This window comes from Genypterus blacodes, unplaced genomic scaffold (genome assembly GCF_046128005.1).
Source record: "Genypterus blacodes isolate CSIRO-AG114 ecotype Tasmania unplaced genomic scaffold, CSIRO-AGI_Gbla_v1 ptg000030l_1, whole genome shotgun sequence".
Taxonomy (NCBI): domain Eukaryota; kingdom Metazoa; phylum Chordata; class Actinopteri; order Ophidiiformes; family Ophidiidae; genus Genypterus; species Genypterus blacodes.
In genome coordinates, this window is record NW_027466843.1 from 742,619 (window position 1) to 768,874 (window position 26,256).

General features: G+C 41.5%; 2 protein-coding genes and 2 long non-coding RNA genes across 6 annotated transcripts; 3 read left to right on the forward strand and 1 right to left on the reverse strand.

Annotated features, from left to right (window-relative positions):
- Positions 1-1,052: 1,052 nt before the first annotated feature.
- On the forward strand, positions 1,053-3,960 carry LOC142994530 (uncharacterized). 2 transcript variants are annotated; one of them, XR_012961407.1, is made up of 4 exons: positions 1,053-1,201; positions 1,744-1,846; positions 3,249-3,393; positions 3,648-3,960. It is a non-coding gene; the product is annotated as an uncharacterized LOC142994530 (long non-coding RNA). The 2 variants fall into 2 exon arrangements; XR_012961406.1 differs by lacking the exon at positions 3,648-3,960 and having other exon boundaries at positions 1,054-1,201; positions 3,249-3,512.
- A 133-nt stretch (positions 3,961-4,093) lies between these two features.
- Positions 4,094-5,488, reverse strand: LOC142994531 (uncharacterized). Its single transcript, XR_012961408.1, has 3 exons — positions 5,143-5,488; positions 4,610-4,725; positions 4,094-4,352 (listed from the first exon to the last, which is right to left on the reverse strand). It is a non-coding gene; the product is annotated as an uncharacterized LOC142994531 (long non-coding RNA).
- A 5,498-nt stretch (positions 5,489-10,986) lies between these two features.
- Positions 10,987-13,673, forward strand: ptger1a (prostaglandin E receptor 1a (subtype EP1)). The gene is made up of 2 exons (XM_076145644.1): positions 10,987-11,856; positions 12,533-13,673. The coding sequence occupies exons 1-2, from the start codon at positions 10,987-10,989 to the stop codon at positions 12,800-12,802; spliced, it is 1,140 nt and encodes a 379-aa protein (XP_076001759.1). The 3' UTR covers positions 12,803-13,673.
- Positions 13,674-14,796: 1,123 nt separating this feature from the next.
- Positions 14,797-25,600, forward strand: LOC142994711 (interleukin enhancer-binding factor 3-like). 2 transcript variants are annotated; one of them, XM_076145531.1, is made up of 20 exons: positions 14,797-14,868; positions 15,368-15,504; positions 16,211-16,322; positions 16,740-16,933; positions 17,056-17,224; positions 17,345-17,498; positions 19,581-19,672; positions 20,283-20,378; positions 20,566-20,677; positions 20,769-20,866; positions 20,943-21,048; positions 21,152-21,301; positions 22,476-22,666; positions 22,753-22,872; positions 22,978-23,109; positions 23,228-23,389; positions 24,051-24,177; positions 24,266-24,304; positions 24,676-25,029; positions 25,151-25,600. In XM_076145531.1, exons 2-20 carry the CDS (start codon positions 15,401-15,403, stop codon positions 25,264-25,266), a joined length of 2,628 nt encoding a protein of 875 aa, XP_076001646.1. In that variant the 5' UTR covers positions 14,797-14,868; positions 15,368-15,400; the 3' UTR covers positions 25,267-25,600. The 2 variants fall into 2 exon arrangements, with proteins under 2 accessions (XP_076001646.1, XP_076001647.1); XM_076145532.1 differs by lacking the exon at positions 24,266-24,304 and having other exon boundaries at positions 25,151-25,599.
- The last annotated feature ends 656 nt before the right edge of the window (positions 25,601-26,256 follow it).

The following is a 26,256-nucleotide window of genomic DNA, read 5'->3' on the forward strand; positions in this document are numbered from 1 at the left end:
ACAGAGAGTGTTCCAGGAGATTTTAACACAAGACGTTAGTGCTGAGAGGCAACACACATGATGAAGAAAACAGAAAGCTTTGTAAAATCTGTCAAATAGTTAAGGTTGGTAGCAAAATATGCTTATTTTAGTAAACTCTCATAGGTATGCATGTTGGTTTTTGGTTTTATTGGCCACAATCCTATTTCCTCATAATTCCTCAAAATGCCTTCCTGTACAGTTTAGAGAATGCAGGACACACAGGGTCAACGATGAACAACAGCAGCCCTTTAACCACCGCAAGAGAAAATGTTTGGGTTGGATAAGCTGCTGTGAAGTCTAAATAAAACACAGAGTCTCAGAGTGAGTGTTAAGTACGCCAGGACCTTGAATTTACTCCATTTGTGTCTTCAGCTCCAAGCCTTTGGTTTCCTTTAAGTTGTGTCACATCAGGGGTTACTATGTGTTGCTGTGGAAAGCAAAGTTGAATCGGCCAGTTTGCTGTAATTACATTTGAAGCCACTACTTACAGCAGTTGTTCTGTTCAACCGTATGGTCCAGTAAATACATAGAGCAGGATTGTTCCAAAACCTTTGCTTGTGCACTCTCACCCAAATTAAACTGCAGGAATTTCTTAAACAGCAAAAATGTCCCTAAGTTATTTTGGAAATTCGAGATGTTATAGTTAGAATAAGCCTTTATAGTCATAAATCAATCATATAGGTCAAGCATTTCTTTACTTGCACTGACAGTATTATGTTTGCTTTGGCAACCTAATATTTCCTTTTTAATGTTCACAGTAATGCAAAGTAATACAAAACTTATCTTATCGTATCTTTTGTCTTTAAGCAAGATTTGCAGTTTGGCACATGCATAATGTTGTTTTCTACGGTGGCCGAGAACCGCCACCGCTGCAAATAAAAGAAGCGCTGCAAAAATAAAAAGCTGGTGCAAAAATAAAAAAGGCGATGCAAATAAAAGAAAGTCTGCAAAAAAGAAACGCAACTGCAAATAAAAGAAAGTCTGCAAAAATAAAAAAGTCGGTGCAAAAATAAAAACGGTGATGCAAATAAAAAAGCCACAACGGAAGTGGGTTACCGGGGACTGTTTTTGCCGATGCACCTGTGTGAGTAGAAGACGACGCCGACGCACCTGTGTGAGGAGAAGAAGACGGCGACGACGACGACGAGAAGAAACTACGAGTAGGAAAACGAACTAGAAAGTAAGTGAACATGATAGTGTTTAATGTCGCTACGTGTACTTTTTAATGTGTTATTTGGTTAGGCCAGGTAACCCCAGGTTTGAAGGTGAACTGGAGAATGCCGGTGTATTGTTAGCTTCGGCTAACACGGGGAGACCACTAACCAGATGTCAGTTTGACATCATAGCTGGAGTTTGAGTTATTGGATGACATCGTTTTGTTAGCGTGATGCCATCACACTCATTTATTTAAGTAGCTTCAGATTCAAACAGCTTCAGCAGCATTGGAGACACACTTTCTGGACCAACATCTGACTGTGACTCTGTGAGTGAGCTCGTTTTGTGGTGACTATCTACAGTGAAGACAGCTTATTACTGTCGTTGTTGTTGTTTGTATCATTAATAATCATGCTAACAATAATCTAAGGCGTGGGTAACAGAAGTTATGTGGATGAATGTGAAGTTTAAGCTGTGTGGGGTGGCCAGGGACCTTTGAGAAAGAACCATGACCATAATGTCAGATTGAATCCTAAACTTGACTGTTTTTGCTTTGTCATTTACCAGGTCATGTTTTGTCCATTCTGTGGGGTGAACCTTCCATCCGTCCTGGTATATTGTGGCTCATGCTGTAGAAATGTCAGGTTCCTAAGGAGTCTTCAAGATGAAGGTACATTTCTTTCTGACAGTTAATGAGGTTCTTAAACATGATGGATTGCTATGCTTTTTCAGAGAATATACTGTCTGTTAGTCATGAATATACCACTTCATATGGTGAAATCCATAACAGAGGCATGTGGAATACAATGAATTTGAAGACATGAAAAATTAAGAAAGTTTCTTAGTCTAGTAGGCTACTGATCCCTGTAAAAAAATCCTATGCAACAATTTTGAGTGTTTTGCACTATGCTACTTTTATATAAAGACATTTTCAATTAATTAACTTTAACGAGTGCATTGAATAGCTTGATTCCTCAATAACTAATCACTAACTACCATGTCACCCACACATGATAATCTTAACAATCTCATTTATTCACCTCTGTAAAAATTGAAAATGTTCATTATGCAGTTCATCATTTAGCCTCTAATATAGTGTCCTCCGTCCTACCCCTCAGGTCCTGAAGCTAGTACTCCAGTGGATGAACTTATCCAAAAATATTTCACAGAGGGCCATAGTTATGAAATAATAGTGGACTTACTGAAAACCAAACACAACACATCAGTCAGTTTTCGCAATCTACAAAAAAGACTAAAACATGCAAGCCTGACCAGAAGGATCAACTACACTCCAATTGCTACTGTGCAGGCAGCTATTTCCGAGGAGCTAAAGGGATCAGGCCAGCTTTTAGGGTATAGAGCGATGTTGCAGATTCTGAAACGGAAACACTCTCTTGTCGTCAGACAAGACGATGCACCTAATGGCAGAGCTGGATCCATGTGGAACAGAGAATCGCTGCAGACGTAGATTTGTTCGAAGGGCATATCATTCAATGGGACCAAACGAAACCTGGCACGTTGATGGGTATAATAAATTAAAACCTTTTGGAATTGGCATAAGTGGCTGCATTGATGGCTTCTCCAGAAAAATTATGTGGCTGAATTGTGGAAAGACGAACAACGACCCTTCAGTAATTGCTCAAAACTACATCAACTGTGTAGTTGAGCATGGAGTTTTTCCAAAGCGGCTCCGCACAGATTGCGGCACTGAAAATGGAATAATGGCCGCCATTCAATGTACCATGAGATCAGAGCATGCAGACGAGTTTGCAGGAGCTTAAAGCCACATGTATGGCACTTCAACATCCAACCAGCGGATTGAAAGCTGGTTCCGGAAACAAAGGTTTCTGTCACTTTTAATTCATTTATGTTTTACTTGACCCTGGATTATTGTATTTGCTGTATGCATTTATATTATTTCTCAGTTTAATGTATATTGCTGTGCTTTTTAAAGGAAAGGGTATATTGTAGTGAAATCTCCAAAAGGCATGAGTCAGTAGTAAGTGGACTTGTACATTAATCTAAACCTCTTGAAGAACGATGACCTGGATGAATTTGTGTTTTCTATCTAGGAGCCAATTTTGGATGGATCTGTTCAGTGACTTGAGGGAGAGGCATCTCTTCAATGGCAGCCCTGCAAACACAAAGTTCACCTCCTGGAGTCACCTTATTTATTATTAATTACGTAAAAACTGAAATAATGTGGTGCTCTAAAATGTGGGTACTTAACTGCACTTGAAAATATTTTGTAACATTTTGATTATAAAATTTAAGATTCACAATAAAGTTTTCCCTCATGTGCAATGCTTTCTCTAATATTTGATACTTAGTTTAACCTAAGATCATTGCTTGTCTTTGGGTCTCTGCATCCTTGTCCTGTAAGAAACTCTGGAGATAATTGTAATGACCATGAAAGTGAAACTTAATTGATGTGTTGCTCAGTGTGAACACTTTCCTGTACTTGCTCCTAGCAATTGTGGTTTCCCAGCATCTGCCCAAACCCTGAACCACATCACCAGCATCATGCCAGTGCCAGCAACTCCTGCTGGGGATGAGCATGAAACTCTTTTTGGAGAACTGCAACGACAGAGTGGTGTAAGAGCTCCTTTGCAGTGGGAATCAGCTGTAGAGAACTACATCACCCTGAAAAACATGGCTGGTCTGTAAAAATTTTAGGGACATATTTGTGTTGTGACAACACCAAAACAAACTTCTTTTTATGTGTCGTATTTGCTGCTGCTGTATATTGCTGCTGTCATTTTCTTCTCTCCCCTGTCATTTGGCAGAGGCTTTTGTCCAAAGCAACGTACAAATGTCTGTAATAAAGTTGTCTATGCCTGAAAAAATCTTAAAAAAAAAAAAAAAGAACAGTCTGTAGTTTTTTTATTTATTTTTTATTTAAAGAAACAAGCTGAAGCTGCAAGCACATTCCTGATATCAAATACAATAAAAATGTGCGGTCTTGACAACAGTCTAAAAATGAAATGTTTAATATAATGTACACAAACATGGATCTCTAGGTCAGAGCGTGACACATTCTTTTAAGTAGTTTAAGCCTTGATTGTGTGACAATATTTTCAGACAAGGCTAAGTGTGAACGATAGACTATGTTTCGGAGCTACAATTACCAGAGCTGCTGAATCAGTGCTTGACTCTCCATCTGCAGGTTCCCATATCTGGAAGTAAAAAACAATATATCAGTGAGCACTTCAAATTTGATTGACAGAACTAGAGCTGAACAAATTTGAACATAAATATTGAAGTTTGTAAAATATGTGTAGGCCAGGACACTGCAACATTTACTGTAATTTAAAATGCTATTTTGGCACGTTTCATCAGAAACATGGCTTCTATGTAAAATCTAGAAACATTTTCATTTTCAGACAGAACTTACAATATAATCAATGTAAGACACAACAAATGTGGCACTCACCAATGTATCAGCTGCACTGAATTCTGCAGAGCTTGGACTCATGATGATCACCTCTGAATCCGACAAAGTCGTTTCGGAGGCTGCTGGTGTCCACAAAAAGGACAATTCATTATGATCTGCAAAAAACAAACAAAAAAAACAAGTATCATTAGGTTGCTTTGGATTTAAATTGCATGAACATTTTAGCCGTCAGTTCAATACCTCAATCTGACATTATGGTCATGGTATTTTCACAAAAGTCCCTGGCCACCTCACACAGCTTAAACTTCACATTCATCCAAATAACTATTGTTACCCACGCCTTAGATTATTGTTAGCATGACTATTAATGATACAAGCAACAACAACAACGATAGTAATAAGCTGTAGCCGTCAGTTGCTTCCACTCTCGTTAGTGGTCTCCCCGTGTTAGCCGAAGCTAACAATACACCGGCATTCTCCAGTTCAACTTCAAACCTGGGGTTACCTGGCCTAACCAAATAACACATTAAAAAGTACACGTAGCGACATTAAACACTATCATGTTCACTTACTTTCTAGTTCGTTTTCCTATTCGTAGTTTCTTCTCGTCGTCGTCGCCGTCTTCTTCTCCTCACACAGGTGCGTCGGCGTCGTCTTCTACTCACACAGGTGCATCGGCAAAAACAGTCCCCGGTAACCCACTTCCGTTGTGGCTTTTTTATTTGCATCACCGTTTTTATTTTTGCACCGACTTTTTTATTTTTGCAGACTTTCTTTTATTTGCAGTAGCGTTTCTTTTTTGCAGACTTTCTTTTATTTGCATCGCCTTTTTTATTTTTGCACCAGCTTTTTATTTTTGCACACCAGCTTTTTTATTTTTGCAGCGCTTCTTTTATTTGCAGCGGTGGCGGTTCTCGGCCACCGTAGTTTTCTATAGCTAATCACGCATCGTTGTTATCTCCAGCTTGAGTAACTGTGAATATATATTTAATATAATAAGTGTAAGTTGTCTGTTAAACACAGTCCCCTGTATTGTGAAGGTCTGTGAAGCTACAACTGTTGTGTCTTAAGACAATCCTAAATTGCATAAAATACAATAGAGTTCTAATGTCTAAAGTCTGAAGTGTTACAATCTGGACCGAGAGAGTAAAACTGAGGCATGCAAAACTAGGGACAAAAAAGGGAGAACTGGCAATAAGCAACTAGTCTGCAAGGAGATAAACACAAATACAGGAGGGCAAACAGCTCAGGGCAGAACTGGAGATAGCAAATGCAAAGCAACCAAACAAGACATGAAAGACAAACACACCGTACACAAAGCAGACTTACAAGAGTGACACAAACAACTTGCACAGATGGAAACAATCAGGTAACACAAGACAGAAAACAATACTACAAAATAAAACGGGAAAGCAACACAAGAAAAAACACAAAACACAGGTTCGTAACACTTATGTAGTTTGGACCAAACACTTTACAATAGGACATAGAAAACATTAAAAACTACATAATGCAATAAAAAATAATTATATCACCTAAATATATTAAATTTTATAGCCATAAATGACCACAAATAATCTATAGAGCAAAATGTTGACCAAGGCAGTGAACATGAACTCTGCACTGCATCGCTTTATAATCATGCCTCTCCTCACTATTCTATTCTGTCGACAGTAATGAATATGAGAACTTTGCAGCCGTTATTCCCATAATAAGAAATAGGATATCCGTCCATATTGGGTCATAGGCTTCAGGTGTCCCAAGATGGAATGTGATTTGTTGTGTGTGTGTGTATTTCTACCCTATCATAGTGTTACTAATTCCCTTTTCTCTATATATGAGACATACAGTAGCCAGACAGCATCGAGATGACTAGAAATTACTTCTGGGCTCCGGCCAGACAGGCAGACAGCAGTTGTCAAACAATTTTCTCTGCAGGGAGTTGTGTGTTTCATCAGAGGAAAGTGGCTGAGCTCATTTCAGTTTCAGAACGCATTTGCCTCTTAGCTGAATATTCCCATTTTCTTTATGGCGTGATATTTCTGAAAGGATTGGAGGAGCGTACGTGGCTTTATTTCCCATGACAGCCTGCATCTTATCTGCATGTAGGGCCATGTCACATTATTCAAAGCAGAATAGATAATTGTGAGAACATTTGGCCAGTGAATCCACTTTTACAGGAATTAATTTTCTTCCTCTGGTTTTAAAAACATATGAAATATTGAAGAACACAGTTGGTGGCAAACAATCCTGTCAGCTTCAGATGTTAGGTTTGGCAACATAACATGAGAGGAATCACTGAACAGTTGCGGTAGGGAAGCATTGGCTCTTGGGGTCAACACGAGTGTGTGTGTGTGTGTGTGTGTGTGTGTGTGTGTGTGTGTGTGTGTGTGTGTGTGTGTGTGTGTGTGTGTGTGATGACTTCTACTTAAGCTTTTGATGCAAAGATTTCATTGCATTTGTAAGGATTTGAAAAACAAGCTACATTTCATTTTCAGATAAAAATCTGATTCTAAACAATCCCAGTTCCACTATCTAAAGAGCACTTCAAAGACCATCTAGTTTACAGTTGCTGGAATCTTAAAAAAACCCTCAAAACATTGGAGATCACTTTGTGGTCCATGGAAACGAAAATTGGTATAGAAGGAGACCCAAACCCATAAACCCCAGACTTAGTTTTGGAAGAGCCAGAGGGCTTCAGAGGCCAAATGGCAATGTTTTAAGAGCAATTGATGAGGAAAATGGGGGCAACAAGGTCTGCTTTCAGAGCCATTTAGAAGAAAAACACACATGACAGCCACACGTTTGATTATTGCACTCAGTGGCTAACTGGGCACCAAGAAAGGAAGACAATCAGATAATAAAATACAAAACAAATATTAGCACTTTAATCCAACATCAATAGACATTCAAAGAAGTGGCCCTTTCTGGGTCACTGGAGGAGTTAAAGAATGTTGAGCCTTCATGTCCCAACATGTCCTGAATATGCTACCAAATTCTTAATTCCTCCCAAAACAGCTTTTCAACAATACACCTAAAAGCTCATATAAGCATGCGAATTAGTGCAAAAATTAATGCAAAATCATTGTGAAAGTGTCTTGTTCTATTGGCATATATAAAAAATAAATAAACGCCTTGGCAGAGTTAGATTTCAGCGTTTCAAGTTGTTATGGTTAATTTGTCAGGGAAGATAATATATATTTATAATGTGTACATATATATACATATATACTGTATATTGTTCACCCAGACAAAGAGCAACCTGAGCATCCTTTTGTTGTTTTGTGGTGTTTCTTTCTGATGAATGTTCAGTAAGTCCAATATTCACACTCATTGATGATAATTCTACTTCTATTTTGGTGTTTTAGGGTTTTTAGCTTTAGGGATGTTTGACTTTTTTCCTGCAGCCTTATTTACATTTTCTCCTCAGTCATTTCATGCTGGACAGTTTGTTTGTTGGAAACAGCTGCCTCTGGTTTTCAACCAGGGGTTGATGAGGACCACAGACTGCGAGGCCAGCTTCAACATGCAGTCTGTGAGAAGGATGGAGCCAAAATGAGCTAAAAACGGAAAGAAGAAGGAAAACTGCAGCGTTGGTGCTAAGCGTATGTGGTCTCGTCACTTAAGAAGCAATCTCTTTCACATTGCAGAGTCATTTGTCTGAATATTGATGTTTAAAACACTTCTCACACTTATACTGTTGGTAAATGTCTTTTAATGTCTCTTTAGTCATCGCACTGTCCAAAACCTCTGTAGAAGCTGCACTCATATCCTTCACTTTACAAATGAAAAACGCTCCCTTTATAACACACATTGTAATATTATGACCTTTCACCTACTCTTGTCACATTCTACAATAAAAAGCCACAAGCTCAGCGTTCTGCCAACTCGTCTGTTTGCCTGCACCTCTAATCTTTCATTTCTGCTTTTTCTCTCTTTGTGTGTCAGTGCCCACTTCACTTCTCCTTCCTATGAACCAAGACCCAATCTTAAGTGTTGCTCTTACTATGCTGCCAAACCCTAAACTCTGTGTAAATATGTGCCCAGGTGGCCCGGTCCAGACGAACATGACCACCTGCCCCTGGTATGCTGCAAACGTTACCACAGACAGAGACACTTCTTATGGTTTCTCCTCCAAGTGTCCATCAAATGGAAAGGAGACGTTTTGACCACTGCAGCTGCGGAGACCTTTGGAAGTAACAGTGGAGACCTTGAGGAACATCTGGATCTCTCATGGGGAGAGGATCTTTTTTCCTGATTTTCCCTATGCGTTACCTAACGCAAACTTTCAGTTGTTATTTACATGAATATTTGGATAGTTATTGTGTTATGACCACATTATTTGTATGAATAACTCTGAGCAATATCTTCTGTGACCTTAGTTGAACCCTGAAGGACATTTGGAGAGCTGAAATCAGAAAGCATCTTACCAGCAGATAGCATGACCAGGGACTGCATGACTGTTGTGTACTGGATGATCGCAGACAGCAAAAATAAATGTTGAAACTGAATCCACACATATCGATCCAGTCTGAGAGAAAAGAAATGATGAGGAGGTTTTTACCCCCTGGATGAAGCAGGAACATTTGGACCACGTTTATAGATTCACTCCACTACATTTCAAATGGAAATATTGTACTTTGCACTCTCATTTATTTATCCGCCTTAATTACTTAAGACACTTCTCCTCATTTTAAAGCATTGTTGGTGTTGAGGTCATTGTTGATCAGATGATTGCTGTCCTTGAGAAAACTTCTACCTATAGAAGATACATCTCATTTTCAGGAACTAAACTAAACCTGTCCCTTTTAATTTAATTTAATTACTGATGCTTTTATTTTTTTACATTATCCAAGGACTTTTATGTTAAAAAAAAAAGAAATCACTGAATTTGTTAATGCGGTATTAAAATATCAATCACAACAATTTTTATTAATAACAACAAAGAAAAACGCCACATACGTACAGTCCATTTACTCAAGTAACGCAGTTTGAGAACAACTGATCTGTTATTGACTGTTAGAGACTGATTTCCAACATTACACTTAATGCATCAATAAAGTCATTAGTTCGCTTTTGATGAGTATTTAAGTTTAATAGCTGCACTTCTTTGCCACATATTTGAAATGGAGGTCTTTCGTTGGTAATGGAGTATTTTTACATTGTAGTATTTTAAACGTTAAAAGAAATATTTAAAAAAAAATCATAAAGTGTGTCTGAAATCAAAGTTTTAGGTACATGTGGGGCATCACAGAGAGTTAAAAATAGATTTGATGTTATTACTGATATTACTGATGTAAACACAGTAAACGCCAAAGTGAGTCACGGAGCTCACAGCAGCAGAGACGCCCACGCAGAGAGACGCGCTATAAAGACACGACGAGGTGTGTGATGTCAGCATCAGAGAGGAGCGTTTACAACCTGCACACACACACACACACACACACACCCCACACACACACACTCACACAGAGATACACGCACACCGCCATGAAACACACGTTCAGCCATGGAACACACTGAGCAGACGGCCATCCTCCACTTCCCGCCGCAGCTGCTGACTTTATCCGAGGGGAACATGTTTGTTGGCCACGAGAAAAGGACATTTTTCATTTTTCTGTGGAATTCGGCTGAAATAATGTCGTAAAGCCTCAGTTTGGATTATTCTGTGGGCTATCTTGAGTAAGGAAGAGCAAGACTTTCTTTGGATATTCCACCGGACTGAGAAAGATCTCCGCACCATGCAGCGGTGAGTGTGTTTGTCAAAATTAATAATGAGGTTTAAAGCTTAATACGTTTTTCTTCAGACAGTGGACAGACTGGGTTACATAGGAGGACTAAACTTATTTCAGGATAACCAGAGGACTTCAGAATATTTCATTATTTCAGAAATAATAAATATCAAACATATTTGAAATCTCTTTGGTTAGATAAGACAAGAAAAGCGAATAATGATTCATAAAGAAATCTCTCCTTTCCATCGCTAGATTCTGAACTGGCACGTATGCCCCGCAGCATTAAACATGTCTTGCTGTCTGTGTGTGTTGCTGGGAGGTCTGACAGCCGGTTTGAACTACAGCCAAGTTCAATATGAGTGATCACACGCAGCTCTGACGTCTCCATGTTTTCTGTGATTTGACAATAGAATGTGTGGTTTGTGGGTGTGTGGGAGAACAAGCATTTACTTCACAACTCTGAATGATATAGAATTTGTATGAAAAACTATTTTAGCTGTGGGAAAATGGCCCTAAAATGAGGCCAAATACAATGTTTGTGAGTGAAAAACAATTCAGTCCACACAGTAATACGTGATGATTCTAATACATAAAGCAGTATTTCACTCTCCTTTGCCTCATGCAACAACTGCAACTACAATCTGCCTCCTCTTCCTCTTACAGCCTCCCTAAACTGTGGTGATGTTAGCCGTGAGTCGGTACAACTCCTCGGTCTCCTCTCTCTTCCCTTCACTCTCCAATGACAGCCTGGGGAAGATGGAGGAAGAGGTGTTCATGAAAGAGCTGTCGCGGCAGGGAAACTTCACCTTGGAACAGCCCACACCCAGCGGCCCCATCGCCGCCATGCTGTCCATGACCCTGGGCATCATCTCCAACATGGTTGCCCTATTCATCCTGGCCAATGCCTATTCACTCCAGCGCCGGCGCTCCAAAGCCACATTCCTTCTTTTTGCCACTTCACTGGTGATCACAGATTTTACTGGTCACGTGATCCCCGGGGCCTTGGTGCTCCGGCTCTACCTCTATGGAGGCGTCCCCGCTGGGGAGTATGACTCTGCTGATGCCATGTGCCAGTTCCTCGGGGGAGCCATGGTGTTTTTTGGTCTGTGCCCTCTCTTCCTGGGTTGTGCCATGGCTGCTGAGCGCTGCCTGGGTGTTACTAAACCTCTGCTGCACTCATCCCTGGTCACCACCACCCGCAGTAAGATCACCCTTTCTGTCATCTGGCTTTCAGCTCTCTGCGTGGCCATGCTGCCATGCCTCCAGCTTGGCTCTTACACCTATCAGTACCCGGGGACGTGGTGCTTCATAAAAGTGCTGGAGGACACAGCGGAGGTAGACGTGGCGTTTGTAATGTTGTTCTCTGGACTGGGTTTGACCTCGCTGGCTGTGGCGCTGGTCTGTAACACCATCAGTGGACTGAGCCTGGTGCTGGCTCGTCTCAGGAGGCAGCCCAACTCTCACCACTCGGCCAAGTCGCATGACATTGAGATGGTGGCACAGCTTGTGGGCATCATGGTGACATCCTGTATCTGCTGGAGCCCTCTGCTGGTAAGTAGGGGAATAATACAAAAAGGGGAAAAGGGTGACCTATGTTAAAATGGACAATTACGAATGTAAATGTTTACTGTTTAAATTTGACTAATATACAGAAAGAGAAATGTGAAATCATAAGGTGCTCTGATGTTGGTAAGCATCATATACATTGTAGTTACACACTGACACTCTGAGGAGGCTCAGGTTTCAATAATTCATTCATGAAGATACCATATCATATTTGCCTACAATTGATATCAACCAATATCAGCTTATATCATTACACGGTCCTGTATTATGTTTACTATCCAATTTCGGCTAACTGTGAAATTGATGTGTTAGTGGTCTTTGCAGGAGTATGTCACTTAATTAAATTAATAAAGTGTTATATTTGCAAATGAACAAAGAATTTTGAAGTATTATTATCAGTGAGATAAACGCTTAGTTACTTATAGGCATGACTGAAGAGCTTCATGTGTTTTGAACCTTCATTTGTGCTGTAACTCTTGTATCTGTGCTTGCTCATATGAGTGGGAAGACATTCGTTATTGTATTTATATTTTAAAGAATTCCAAATAAGAAGGAGGTTTCATCTTTGATGGACCAGTGTTTGGGGTCAAGGATTAGTTATGTAATACCAACCATGTTGTTCATCATACAATAACTACAACATGTTGTCATATGCCTGCAGATCTTTGGCTTGATGTCAGTAATCCGGTCCTACACAGACTCCATTGGGGATGAACTGTCAAAGTATAAAACCCTGATGGTGATGGGCGTGAGGCTGGCCTCATGGAACCAGATCCTGGACCCCTGGGTCTACATTCTTCTGCGCCGCACTGTTCTCCGTAAGATCTACCTCATCGCTAAGTGCCAGAACAACCTGAAGGGCAGCGTGTTACGCCGCTGGGACCCCACTTCCTTTCACAGCTCGGAGAAAAATGCAGTCAAACAAATTTGATCTGAGAGAAAGACTGAGACGACATGCTGGGGCTGTTCTTATCATCAGATCATATGAAGAACGCCAGGTGCTAATCCATGGACAAGAAAGATTAGATAGCAGGTTAAAATAACAAACTCGCAATCTTGGAGGTTGTGAGTGCAGCTGAGATGTTCTCATACTTTAGGTGTTCAGTTGTCTCTGTTATACTGCATTACAACTCACCAATACCTTAATTCTGTGATTTTACAAGAAGGTTGTGTTCATGCATTTTATACTTTCTGCTGTTTGCTTACAATAGGTGAACATTCTTTACTTGGTGTATCCATCCGGACCAACAATCATCCATGTTAAACTCTTAAAAACAAAGGCCACAGCATGTGCACACAGTACTTCACATACCCCAGTATGTCTCAACCACTCTCCCATAGGTCAGATAAATGTCATATTACTTTGTTGTTTCTCGTTGCCATCAAACCAAATCCAAATCATTTTGAAATTTCACTTCTTAGTCCAGTCAGTGATTAATTTATGTCCACATGTGCCTTGAGTACTGGACTTGGACAATGACTTGCAGAGAGGAGTGTGTAAGGTTTGGCGTGTAATGGTGTGACCATTAGATGGGGCTCCAGTGCAAAACCAGACTTGTGAGTGTTGTTAAATTTAGTTAGCTGTATTTCGTTAAGAAATGTTCATATTCTGTTGCTGTGGAGTTTATATCCATTGGTATAACTATAAGTAAACAGCCATAGATAAGACAGCAAGTCATGCTTGTAATGACGGAAAAGTATGTTTAGCCATTTGTGTATACAAGTGCTTCATGTGAAATAATGTAAGGTTTTATAAATTAAAACATGAATTATCCCCTCAATTTACTGAGGATATGTAAAGAACTTGGATTTGAATGTAAATAAATAATGGAATGTGACTCAGTATGTTGATTACAATTGGTTGCATTTATTTCCAGGTTGTCTTGTGACTGACTGACTGACATTTGATGGGAAAATATACTGCAGTTAAGGGAAGTGAAGTGTTAACAATCATGAGCATGTCTCTAATGTCAATCTTTTCAGGTTTTGGGTGGATTTATGTACTCCTGTACTTTTAAGAAGATACATCCTTACTAGGGCAAATGACTCAACAATAGTCTTGCTCTGGTATGAGTAAATACAAGATGAACTGTAGTGCGTCAGTGAAATATTATCATTTCCACCTTCTTGTGTCATCTGTTTCCTCCCCTGCATCATTTCTCTCCAACCGCATTCACTTGATGTGGACACTGTCTAAAATAGCTCTAAACAAGAAAACAAACTTCAACAAATAAACAAGAATTAACTAGATTACACTAACAGGTGGACATGCATTTTCTTTCAGTCTGGAACTAAAATGAGAAGGAGACAAATACAGTGTTTAACAATAATGATCAACAATATGTGGAGTCGTCACTCACTGTCCGTGGTGCTGAACATCGCGGTAATAGACACAGATAACACATATCCTTTGATCTTTAAACAGAGAGCAAAAGAAGCCTCACTATTCATTAGTTTCGTTTTATCTACTGTAGCCTAAACTTGTATAATTAATGTTGTGATAGTTAATGAGATGGCATCATCCATACAGGATATATATAAAGCTATATAAATCTATAAAAAAGGAAATGATCTCAATCGCAGTTTATTTGACATTTTTCAGGTGGTGTTACGCAAAGAAGAATAAGGCATTTAAAAAAAAAAAAATTGATACAGAAAATATGCGGCTGCAGTATTCTATAGTAAAATGACATTGAGGATGAAACGTGCTCCTTAAAATAATTGTATATCATACAATATCATATGTAAAAGATATTATTAGACGATTCTTTAAAAAAACATTAAAAAATACACATTGTCTTAAACAAATAAATACATAATAAAATCGTATTAAAAAAATAACAAAATAATCCTGTAATTCCGGTTTATTAGCGATTGACATTTGTATGTACATACATCCTCCTGATATAAACACAGACCTGTTGGTACGTCATCTGTAGGCGACACGTACATGACTGAAGCCAGCCATAACTGAATGACTGGAGCAGCAACACAAAGGTAACATTACGCTGAAAACGAGTCCACTGTGCATCCGTTTAAGTGTGCAGACAGAGAAGTGAGCTCTCAATGCGCTGCAGACACCTCGGGATGCTGACACACTCGCTCTTAACTGTCTAAAATTCTCTGTGTGGCTTTACAATTAGAGCTAAAAATGGCCCCGTAACGAAAGCTAACGTTAGCAACACGGCTAATATCAACTGGAGAGCGAGTGATATTAACAGGCAGCTAGTGGGTCGGCTAACTGTTCTATAAGCACACGCTGTAAAGACATTGAAACATGGAGAACAGAGCAATGCGTTCTCTTAACGCCTTAATAATTGCAAACAAGAGAATAGCAAACATACAGGATACTTCGCTGCGCAGTGCAGTGCATGTTCGCGGTTGTTACCTGTGCATAAGGTGTTTACCTTCCCCTCCGTTGTTGTTCCGCTGGCACCCCGCGCACATTTCTACTATGCTGCACAAAAAACAACGAACGCATTTTGTTTCTGCACAGCCAAGACAGTAAGTTGTTGGGAATCGCGAAAGCATGGCAGCGCCTATCTGGGATGAGCGAGAGGCCTACGAGGAGCTGCTGTACTGGGATGGTTTGATCCAGGAGGGACACCGGCTGCTCCCACAGGACTTTGACAGGTACGAGGACACCGGGTCTTTACTGTGTGTGGACAATGCTGCGTGTGAAGAAGCACCTTTATACGTCAATGAAGGAGGGTTTGTTATTACTCGGCGCATACTGCCATCAACTGGTTGCATGCGTGAAGTGCAAACAACACGTGTGTATTTACATAATACACACAGCCAGGAATGAGTAAGTATGTTGCAAGTATTAGTCAGTGTAAACGTTGCTTATATAAATGCATCTGAGTGGACTTTTGTCTCTTTGCTGCCTTACGTAAAAGCTGCATTTTGGACTTCTGTGGCCTATTATAATATATATATATATATATATATATATATATATATATATATATATGATATTTTGCTGTGAGGAAAATCTAACTTTTGCCTTGACATATTGCAAATTTTGTGAGCAGTACTCCATTACTTGATTACTGGGGTTTGATATTGTAGTTGGACCTTACTTTCTGACATTAATTAAAGGTAAACAAACAAACAAAAACAGTGTCAGGTCAATTGTAAGGGTAAGTCCACATACTGTAGTTTCACAAGACATTGAAGGCGCTTATGGAGATACTACGCCTCCAGTTTTCTCCTTAAATTGGTGCTCCAACATCTGTTGTAGCCTTTTACCATATTAGTCTTTTATCAACAATGTACGAAAACAAAAGAGATGTAGTTTGTTTGAAAAGCTCTTCTCATCTCGTGCCTTTTCCTGTAGATATGAAGAGCTGCGTTACTGGTATGACTGCCTTTGTTATGAAGAGGAGCTTAGGCAGTACCACGACTACATCGCTGCCATGGAAGAGATTGAGGATCAACACCATCATGTGGTAACTGTCTCACTTGTTACGTCCTCCAGTAATAACTGCTTCATCCAGTTCTTGATGTGGGTCATTGAACCGACCTTCAGTGTTCCACTTTCAGTCTGAGCGTCAGTCTGAGCGTCTCCATATTTCTGCCTGGAGCACGTTTTGATCTGGTTTTAAAAGATTGTTCTTCCTCTCATAGGAAGCTTCCTTGTGGATGTTCCCTTTTTCTAACATGTTCTTCTTTTGTTACCCATACACTTTGTATTAGTTCCCAATTCTTATTAGCTTTTAAGCTTTTGTGAAATATATCAGAGTGCATGATTAGCTTTTTTACTTTTACAATAAATACATTCATAATTTGATACTGTGATTATGCTACATTGTTGTTGTTGTTATCGTTTTATACAACAAGATAACACAAGCGTCCTTACCCTTAAGGCACCTGCAGCCCCAAAGATGCACATGCGACCATATGACCGCCATGTGATGGCCAAACACGCTGAAGTATATCCTTCCTCAGAGGAGCTGGAGGCAGTACAGACCATCGTCTCTCATGTAGAATGTGCTCTCAAGACCGTCTCTGACCAGATGGACACTCCAAAAGACAGCATAGCAAAACCAGAAGAAGTGAGGTGAGCAACATCTCCAAATGCTCTGCTGCAGATGTAGGACATGTATTCAGCTTTTCAACTTGCCTGCGTTTCCCTTCACATGATTTAGTGTTTATCTTTCTCTCTCTCTCTTGCCTTTGAAGTACTGGTTCTCTAGAGAACGTCCTGCGCGGAGTTATGAGGGTGGGCCTGGTGGCTAAAGGACTCCTGCTGAAGGGAGACAAGGACCTAGAGCTGGTGCTGCTTTGTTCCAACAAGCCCACTGTCACCCTGATTGCACAAGTGACTGAGAAGCTAACCGAGCAGCTAGAGGTACAAATTAGTGCCTTTTGATATATGAGCTGTTTGGTGTCTTTTAATGGAAAATGTGTTTGTGTTTTTCAAGTGTCCCACTTTGTCACATCATCTCATCCCTGCCTTTCTTTTTAATAGGAAATCGCGAAGGAGACGTATGCAGTCAGCCATATCCCCGGGGACGCAACCATTGCTGTGAAGAACACTAAGGAGTCAGGCCTGGCTCTGACCCTTCACCTGACCTCACCTCTGTTTAGGGCCAATCAAGAAGACAGTCCGGCTGAAGGAGAAGGTACGTAGCTCTGTCCAGCCTCCACCTAGAGATCAGCTTCCACAGGTCAACATCCTGCAAGCCAACCAGCCCACTGATCTGTGTTTCCTCAACAAGCCCAACCTGTACTGCTCCACTGATCTGAAACTCTGCCCATCACACCAGTTGTCCACCCCCAGCTTTTCTAAATCAGTGGAGCTTGTGCTGTGACTGTCGCAGTCCGATGCCAGTGAACAACCAATGAACGTTGGCTCTTCACTTGCTCGACAGTCCTGTCGCCGTTTTGTCTCAAACTGGCAGTTGCCATTACTGCAGGTCCTCTGTGGTCGTTGATGCATTCTGTATATGATGTTTTGACAGTGCTCAGTCATTTAAAAAAAAAAACAAGAAAGAAAAAAAAAAAAAAAAAAAAACTTTGTTTATTCTTGTTAAATTGTTTTCATGTTTAAAGTGAAGGCTTTTCAAGAATAACAAGTCAAAGCGCGCATTGCATGTATTTTATGCTGAAAATGTACAATTGCCGCCAACTGCAGCAAAACTGATGGGTAATGAGGAAATGGCTTTGGTTTCTCCTGGGAGAATCCAATTCAAGCAGACACAAGGGTTGACGCAGGAAATGCAAGGAGTCTTTATGTCTGTATTGGAACATGCTGGTTAGTGTTAGTGAGGTTCGAGCTTTATTCACCCAGGAGGTAAAGCGAGTTGATTTGAAGTTCAGAGGGATTTTGCCGGAGCTCCACATAAAACACCATCTGCTTCCGTTGCATGTTTTAGCCCATTTATCACTCTGTCCTCTAGGGATGCAGAGGGGAAAAGTTGTGGTCGTGACTTTGGCTTCCACCTTTAAGCCTCAGACACAGTTTTGTCTCCCTAGCCTGCCTTCTCTCAAGTCCAGCACTGACCTCTGCCTTCTGTGTGGGTTTTTTTCTGGAACACACTTTGATCAACACACTGCTGCAGCAGGCAACTGGCAAACTGAGAGCGTCCCTCTCTCTGTGTGATCACATGCTGTGTGGTGGCACCATGTGTTACACCTATTATTGAGATCTATAAATTCTTGTTGATTTGCCTTTAGGAACGCACTAAATTAAGTCTGTGCAGATTCTCAGCCATCCAGGTCCTTGATTGATGGATTGCAGTAATAGTTAAGGGCCATTGGAGTTTGGAGTCAGCGGTTTGTCCTCCTGAGAGCCATATGGTGACAATCACATGGACATTTGTCTGATTTCTTTGGAGTAATGGCTTGATTTGATACAATGTGAAAGCTGGGATGGGTTTTTGTCTATTGAAAATGTTGGATGTTTAGTTAATCTGTAATAATTGTAACTTTAATATCAGTTATACAGACATAAATGTTTGTACGCAACAGAAACCAACTTGCGTCGACTTGCAACGTCTTTGGAGCAGACAGTGAATCTCTTGGCTGTGTCTGTGTCGGTACAAATGTTCTTATTTTTGTCATATATATATTTTGTGGTGTTGTGTAGTATTGTGGTCGGATTTGGATATGTAGCGGTTTGGCCCGGGCGTGTGTGTGTGTGTGGGTAGTGATTCACGTGACATGTAGACAATGAGCTAAAACATGCATAAAGCTGCTATGGTCCTATTGTCTTTCTAAGGGACACACGTAGGTCAGGGATCCATCAGTTTCGCTGCATTATGGCGCAGACGTGAAGTTTCTCTAAATGCTTCTAATTTACAACTGACTGCCTTTTAGTTTGTGAAGTTTTTTAGGGACGCTGGACCTTTGACCAACTGGAAACACTGTCTCAGGAGGGGGGCTAAGCAGCAGACCCAAGCCTAAGCTCTGAGGGAAGGGGTGATATGTTGTAGTCTACCCAGGGCTCAGACATGAACCAAACCCTATGGAATGTTGTAAATACGACTCCGTATTTATGACAGTTTCTATACTTGAACAGTCAAGCGCTGTCAAACTTAGCTTGGATCTGTGACAGGTGGCCTGTTGGCACCAAAGTTTCACACTGAGACCCCCTTCCCCTACGCCTGGTGCTTCGGGGAAAGCTGCTACTCCCTGAGCTGCAAGACAGCGCCAACCCCCTTGGTCAAACTGTACCTTTTCTTCTTACCCCACCTCGTCAATAGAAACGCAAACAGTCAACGATCCGCCGGACGTTCTGGACAGGCAGATATGCCTAACTGCCTTGGCGTCTCTCCGCCACGCCAAGTGGTTCCAGGTTTGCATTCTCGTCCTTATTTGTACATAAGACTGAATTGTACTTTTCTAAATTTATCTTTATCTCTATTTTACAGACAATGTAAATTGCACACTTGTTGATGTGGTAAAAAATCTTTACAATGTGGAAAATTCTATGTTTTCAGTTTTGGTTCATCTGCTGATCCATAGCAATGACAAATTGAGATAAGTTGTGGGTTTTGCCATCAGCCTTTCCTGTAGTTCACCTGTAAACAGCCTATGAGTGAATAAAGTGTTGTTGATGGCAGACATTGCTCAAACGATGGCGATGTTTGGCGTTACGCCGTGTCTGACAGACAGAACTACATGAGTTGCAAATCTGCTACTGTTGTGGAAACTGACCAGCAGAGACACTAAAGCTCAGGTTTTGTAAACGCATGAGTTTTTTTATTCTGTGGATCAGCACATGGACACCAGCGTGTAATGGAATCTTTACAGTTGTATGATTTGGAGATGGTCAGTTGTTCAGAGCTCACTGTGCTTTGTTGTTGGGCTCCATCCTTTTGCCGACCCCCAGAAAGCACAGCGGCGTGGTGACGCCAGAGGTGAAAACTGTTTTGGCTGAAACTGGTTCACGTTTGTGTCCACAGGCCAAAGTCAAGGACCTGAATTCTGCTGTGGTTGTGATCAGGATGATGCGGGATTTGTGTAACCGTGTTCCTACTTGGGCTCCAATCTCTGGATGGGTGAGGAGACATGCGACACACGTGCTGATGTAGCCGTCTGTTGCTTATTTCTGATCTTTATGCTGACTTGCGTTGTAAGTCTGATGGGAAGTGCTGTGAAGCTGGCTGAGCTCTATAATCCAAACCAGGATGTGAATCCTGTTCAGCAGCATCTGTGCTCTTGTTCCCCGTTGTTTCCCTCACGTAGCCTCTCGAACTGCTGGTTGAAAAAGCCATTGCTACGTCTGAGAGGACGCTCGGAGTAGGCGAGTCCTTCCGCAGAGTTTTAGAATGCGTTGCCTCTGGAATCCTGTTGGAAGGTGAGTTACATATATTTTGTAAATCCAAATCCATGTAAGTTTACACAGCAAGGTTTCCTTTTTTTGACTGAACTAATCACTCCCTGTGCAGATGGTCCAGGTATCAAGGATCCATGTGAGAAAGACGATTTTGATGCCACTGCAAATTTAAGTCCACAGCAGCGTGAAGACATCACACAGAGCGCCCAGGTGAGGCGGAGCTGCTAATGCAACTGAAAATTGATGAAACGGCCTTGAAATGTGCCTAACTTTGTTGTCTCCTCAGCATGCCTTGAGGTTGTGTGCGTTTGGACAGATGCACAAGGTGCTGGGGATGGACATGCCTCTGAAACCACGCAAATCATCGGGAGCGGGCAGCAAAAACTTCACAGGTACGTGAGAAGCTTATTGCCCTTTGTGTTGTTTTGAGATGTACACCGTGTGTAGTTGTGGGCTGACAGGTATCTGTCCTCTGGCCTTGTTTGTTTTCTGCAGCATCCCAGGTAGCACCTTCAGGACAGTACAGCCTGTCGGGCAAGAGGCCTTATTCAGTGATGGACCAAGGAGAGGACGAACTCCAACTCAACAGCAAACAGAGGAAGTTTCTCAAGTTCCAGAAGCATCAGCGGTTTCAGAGGAAATCATGTTAGTAATGGATATCAGAGTTCTTGTTCTATAATGTTTTTTTTTACTGTTAACATCATCCACTTAAACGCTACATTAGCTCGTTGGGTTTAAAAACTTTCATCAAAAGCAGAAAATGACTTCACCTTCACTGACATCATTACAATTCTTTAACTCAAGAGACAAAGTTATAAACTGACCTTGTAGATTATATTGTTTTTATATCCATGTTGTTTCAGCTTAAAGGACACTTGAAGTGTAATGCCGGTCTTTGCTCCTTACATTTTTCCTCCAATAAATTTTAAATGTGACATTTTTTACATTTATGTGCCATGATTGAAGATATTTTTGAACGGGTTTGCCAAACCTCTCTGATGTCAGAGCCTTCTCTTTGTGTTCTTCTCATCTATCTAGAATAAGTTACATTTGACAGAGTAGCTTAGCCTTTTTATAGCAGGCAATGAATACATATTGAAGAAAAGCTCTCAATCACAGAGCACACATGGGAAGAGAGAGAGGAGGTGTAGGTGTGTGTGACGTCTGGCGTCTGTGCTGTCCTGTTTGTCCCAGTGACGGTCAACTGTAGTTAAAAAAAAATTGAAAATTGCCGACCCATTTTGACTCAAAGGAGCCTTGGAATCATTGGTGTTTTATGTCAACATAATTTCTTGAAAGAGAATTAGAAGTATTTTCAAACATCATGAAATGAAAAACTGGAAAACAGTAAGCAGGCGCTGTTCAAGGTGCGACCAACAGATTTCTACACATTTGTTATATTATGAATGAATGACATCATTCATTGCTGAGAGATCAATGTGCTGTAATCATGGAAGAGCAACAATATGACAGCACGCACAGAGTGTATGAGCTTTAGTGTTTACAGTCCAGATGTTTCTCTGAGGAATAAATATGAAGCATGATGGAGGCCGGTGACCAATAATGACCATAATGCACAGACTCACTCACACATCCTGTAAACACACACACACACAGATATCCATGAGTCAGTGTGTCCATGTGACACAGTACAGACACGACTGTGTATCTGGTTTAAAATGAGTGTGACAGATTTTGATGCTGTGGATAGAAACCTGTTTGAGTGAAAACACATTTCTTAGAAAAATCTTAAGAAATGTGAAATTATCGCTAACCCTTATTTACAAACCTCTCCTGTCTGTGCTCCTGCCATTTTCAGTCTCAGATGATTTGTGCATGAATGCGGTGATGCGTCTGAACCAGTACAGACCGGGGCTGGAGTACCGGCTGACGTCTCAGACAGGCCCAGTCCACGAGCCGGTCTTTACCATGGTTGTGGACTTGAACGGGAAGAGCTACGAGGCCACGGGGCCTTCAAAACGAGCCGCCAAGCTTAATGTAGCCACCAAGGCAAGACACTGACACGTTCTGCCTAGAGACGCTCACTAACATTTGCTGCTGTATAAAAGCTGACTCTTGACTTGTGTCTGTCACAGGTCCTGCAGGATCTCGGTCTTCCAACTGGCTCAGATCCCAAGTCAGATTCCAGTGGTGAGGGTGAGGGATCCCAGGAATCAGCAAGCGCCGGTGCCACAGTGTGTGCTGGATCAGAAGACGTATGCACTTGAGATCCTCCTATTTAATTCTCTCTCACGGATTGGTATCTCAGGGATAAAGTTGTATATATTTAATGGCTGGTTTGGTCCTCTTGCTGTGAACAGAGCGGCCAGGGTCCAATCTTGACCAAAAACGGTAAGAATCCCGTGATGGAGCTGAATGAGAAGCGCCGCAGCCTGAAGTATGAGCTGTCTGCTGAGACGGGGGGCTCCCATGAAAAGTGCTTCATCATGGAGGTGAGTGAGCAGCGGCACGGTTACAGGAGCTGAGCTAAGTGCTTACATTTGTGTAGGTTTTGTTACAGAAGGAGTCGTTAACAGGGACATTTTCACCAGACCCCTTTTCACCGTGCAGGTGGAGGTCGATGGGCAAAAGTTCAAGGGCCGAGGTTCCAACAAGAAAGAGGCCAAAGCCTACGCTGCGCTCGCTGCTCTGGAGAAACTCTTTCCAAATGACGACGGAAGCTCAACCACCTTCAGAAATCCTACAAAGAAGAAAGTCACCTACACAGACATGGTAACTGTCCTAATGTTCACATGTGGGCTTTTGAAGGCCGGATTTCTTTTGATTTTAAATTGATTTCATCCACGCTGACAGATCTATTGTTGTAACACATAAGAGCCAGTAGGCTGGTAGTAGCAGTCTGGGTTTCAAGCGGATTCTCAGCGCATTTATGATAACTTCAGTCCGTAAATCATAGTTTATTCCAAAGAAACAAGCGTGGCACAAGGACGCGCTGCTTCCTAAAGATTTATAGTTTGTAAGTTAACTTTAATATTAAGTAGGCAAGCTTCAAGTGACAGGCAAAGATCTTTGACAAGTTTAGTAGGCAGATGATCTCGCCAGCAAGTGGTTGTTTTAGAGGAGGCAACTAACTTGCTATGCGTATCTAGCAGGACATCTGAGGCTAGTGTCATCGAGGTAGCAGAGGTTTCCATTTCTGCTTTTATACTGTCGACCTTATTTGTAAAAACAAACTCGGCCTGCTCCTCGGTGCTCGTTGCAGCTCCGCACAAACATACACAAACACACACCGCTCTTCAATTATAGTGGTAAGATAAGATATGATGTTGTACTGCAAGACAGTTAAATGGATTAACCAGGACACGCATATATCTACATTAGCATACTGGCTTCTGTCTTTACCTTATATCATCTACCAATTACCGTTTAACAGCACATCCCAGGGTTTGGCACAATCCGAGGCATTCCTTCAGACTCTGGGACCCGGGGTTGGGGTCAGCACAGAGGTCGAGGCCGAGGTCGAGGCAAACCGTTCGCCGAAGGACCCAACTATAACAAGAGTGAGTCAAGTTTACCGTCGCTGTGCAAGAGGCACTTGATACGGCTGTGAGGGATTTCACTAAAGGGTCATTTCTTTCCTTTAAAAAGCCAACTACAGCTATGAGAACAGCGCTGGGACAGGTTACCGTAAGTATCTACTCCTTGTCTGTGTTTTCTCTGTGGAGCTTGACGTTTAAACACAAAGAGGAAACACATCGACACCTGAGCATTAAAGCACTCTGTCGCCCCCTGTGGCCACGTTGTTAAACATGGCCGACAGAACTAATGCACTCTTAATGTTTTCCATCTCCTCGTATGTGTTGGCCGTTGCGTTCACCAGCTCAAAAACAAATGTACACTTGATTGCCAAAGATTACTTTTGACAATATTGTACATATTATAGCTTTTGTGTCTGAAGTGATACTGCCCATTGCCGTGTATTTTAGTCGACAGTTCATATGCAGTGTTGATTTCACACACCAGTGATAGACATCATAGATATTTAAACTCTTTTTCAGACAAACTCTACGGCGACAACGCGACCACTAACCCACCCAAAACCAGCGAGGCGGCGGCGGCGGCGTCAGCAGCAAGCAGCACGAGCTACGGCACCTTTTACCCCGAGACCAGCGCCACCTACTCCGCCCCGCCAACCTCCAGCTCTTCCCCCGGCAACTCCAACTCGGAAAGCTACCAGTCGATGCCTCCCCCCGCCGACCAGGAGAGCCCCTACAGCTATGGCTACGGCGATGAGAAGAAGAAGATGCTGACCCAAGCGGGAGGTCAGGGGAACGGACAAAGTGGGGATTTTTCCATGTATAGCACAGCCTATCCCAGCTCAGTGACAGGCGGTCAAGCGTATAATAACTATGGTGAGTAAGAACGATACAAGATCCCTCTCTAAGGATACGTTTGTTGGGATCCCTATTCTGCTTAGATTTGTTTATCATCATGCATCAATCAAAGGGAGTTTTGATTGATCTCATTCTGCAGGTTGGGGGAACCAGTCGTCCTGGGGGAATCAGCAGGGATACGGCACATACCAGGGATACGGAGGACAAGACCAGTCTTCAACATCATTCTCTGAATACAGCAACACAAATTATTAAGCAGCCGTTCTCACCTCACGGTCAGAGCTCAGAGTGTGGGGGTCCAGGGTTTACCCCCCCCCCCCTCCCCCCCTTACACTTGTGCTCTCTCTGAAACTGATATTTGGCTTGTTTTGTTTTTTTGTTTTAACTGCTTCACCACTCGTCGTGTAAGCTGATGTGAATGTAAAAGATGAACCTGTTTTATCATTTTGTCCTGTTTCTTAGGTTGTTCTTGTTTTATAATCTAGTGTAGTGGTACTCTAAATATGTTTTGATTTCTGGTTGCCTGTAGTTTTTGAGCAGAGGATGTGATTATTGTTGTGTCAGATATAAAGTACTCTAATCATTCTTGTAAAATAAATAACTCTTATTATGAACAACATTTCTCATTATCACTTACATGTTCAACAGTATTAACTTGTCTTTTTCAGTTACTCTGATGGAACAATAATAATTCCTGACCTAGCTGAGGTCAGGGTTTGTTGATTGTTATTAGTTTCATGGTCGGTCTTAAAAATGCCCCAAATATTCCTCACATTAGTGTTATGAGAGAATTTTGCAACACCATAGAGTGCATCTGGAGTTGAATGAGTCAAATCTGCGGACGTGAATGGATATTATTACTTTGTTAAAGAGCCTAAGCAAGCATGATCAATATAAGACATCGTGTCTACAGTATGAACAGGCTTTCAGCAGATGGCTTCACTTGAAAACTATCACATGCCAGTTATTCTTAATCTTCAAATTTTGGTAGCCGAGGTTGTTTGAAAGTGTGAAAATGGGCTAAATAAGGTGAGGGAGCTACGACGTTTAAAAAAACAGAAGGGAAATAAATGGAAGTGGAAAATGTCTGGATAGCGGCTATAATAACCGTGGTGCATCACATGTGGCCAGATGACCCTGCAGTCCCAAGACTGAATCAGTATGTGAGCAATGGTCACGCACAGTCGCCGTGGCCTGAAGCTGGTCCTGCTACATCCTGGGAGTTTGATAAAAGCCAGTGAGCTC